Source organism: Rhincodon typus, unplaced genomic scaffold, assembly GCF_021869965.1.
Source record: "Rhincodon typus isolate 14 unplaced genomic scaffold, sRhiTyp1.1 hic_rhity00013568, whole genome shotgun sequence".
Lineage (NCBI taxonomy): Eukaryota > Metazoa > Chordata > Chondrichthyes > Orectolobiformes > Rhincodontidae > Rhincodon > Rhincodon typus.
Genome location: NW_025979206.1, coordinates 1,990 through 2,840, shown reverse-complemented (window position 1 = coordinate 2,840; position 851 = coordinate 1,990). Strand labels below are relative to the sequence as shown.

Below are 851 nucleotides of genomic sequence, written 5' to 3'. Positions count from 1 at the left end.
TAAGGCAATTGATGGAGGATGTGATAGGAAGGCTGCAGGATGGCAGGGGCAGGGTTTCTTCGTGTGGGAGGAGAAGCTGCCAGCAGCAATTGAGAGCAGTCGTTGAGGAGCCGCTGGGAGTGAGAGAGAGTTTGTGTTGGGGAGAGAGGATCTGTCCATGAGAGGGGTGGCATTAGGGTGGAGTGTTTTTATGGGCCAGTGTCTGTCTGTCTGTCTCTTTCTCTGTCTCTGTCTCTCTCTTTCCCTCCATCCTTGAACCACCCTCTCTCTCATGTCCTTCTTTCTCCCCCTGTCTGTCTCTCTCCCTCTCTGTCTGTCTCTCTCTGTCATCTCTCGCTCCTTCTGTCTCAGTGCTGACCTGTCTTTGCTGGGCTTGATTGACAGAAAGCCCGTCATGTGCCATTGACCTGAGCACGGTGAAGATGGAAGAGAATGGGAGCGTTGGAATGGAGAGCTCACAGCCCAGCTCCCCCTGCAGGGGCCGGGGGACCTCGGAGCAGGTGAGGAACGGGCTGCGCTGCGTTTGGAGGACACGGGGGGGTCTGTCACAGGGCTGAGGGGGAGCAAGGAATGTCCTGAAGGGACCGTCAGTCCGGTTTGCCAGCAAACAGGGAGCAGGGGGACTGACCCATGATAGAGATCGGTTTTCACAGGTTAAAAACCGCAACATGCCATCTGGGGAAATTTACATTTGATGATTAAATTGGGAATTAGAAGCTGGTCTCAGACATGGGACCATGACGAGCGTCATCAATTGTGGGTTAGAAACAACTGCACCTCCCTCCACCCACCCCCCGCACCCCCCGCCCCCCCCCGCCCCCCCGCCCGGTTTGCCAGCAAACCGGCAGATC

General features: G+C 56.4%; 1 protein-coding gene across 1 annotated transcript in view; it reads left to right on the top strand.

Annotated features, from left to right (window-relative positions):
- The window catches only part of LOC125480957 (interferon regulatory factor 9-like), a 4,913-nt gene that overhangs the window by 3,321 nt on the left and 741 nt on the right, over positions 1–851 (top strand). Inside the window, exon 6 of the mRNA XM_048594720.1 lies at positions 385–500. Within this exon, the coding sequence (XP_048450677.1) occupies positions 385–500 (116 nt within the window). The remainder of the gene's footprint in view (positions 1–384; positions 501–851) is intronic.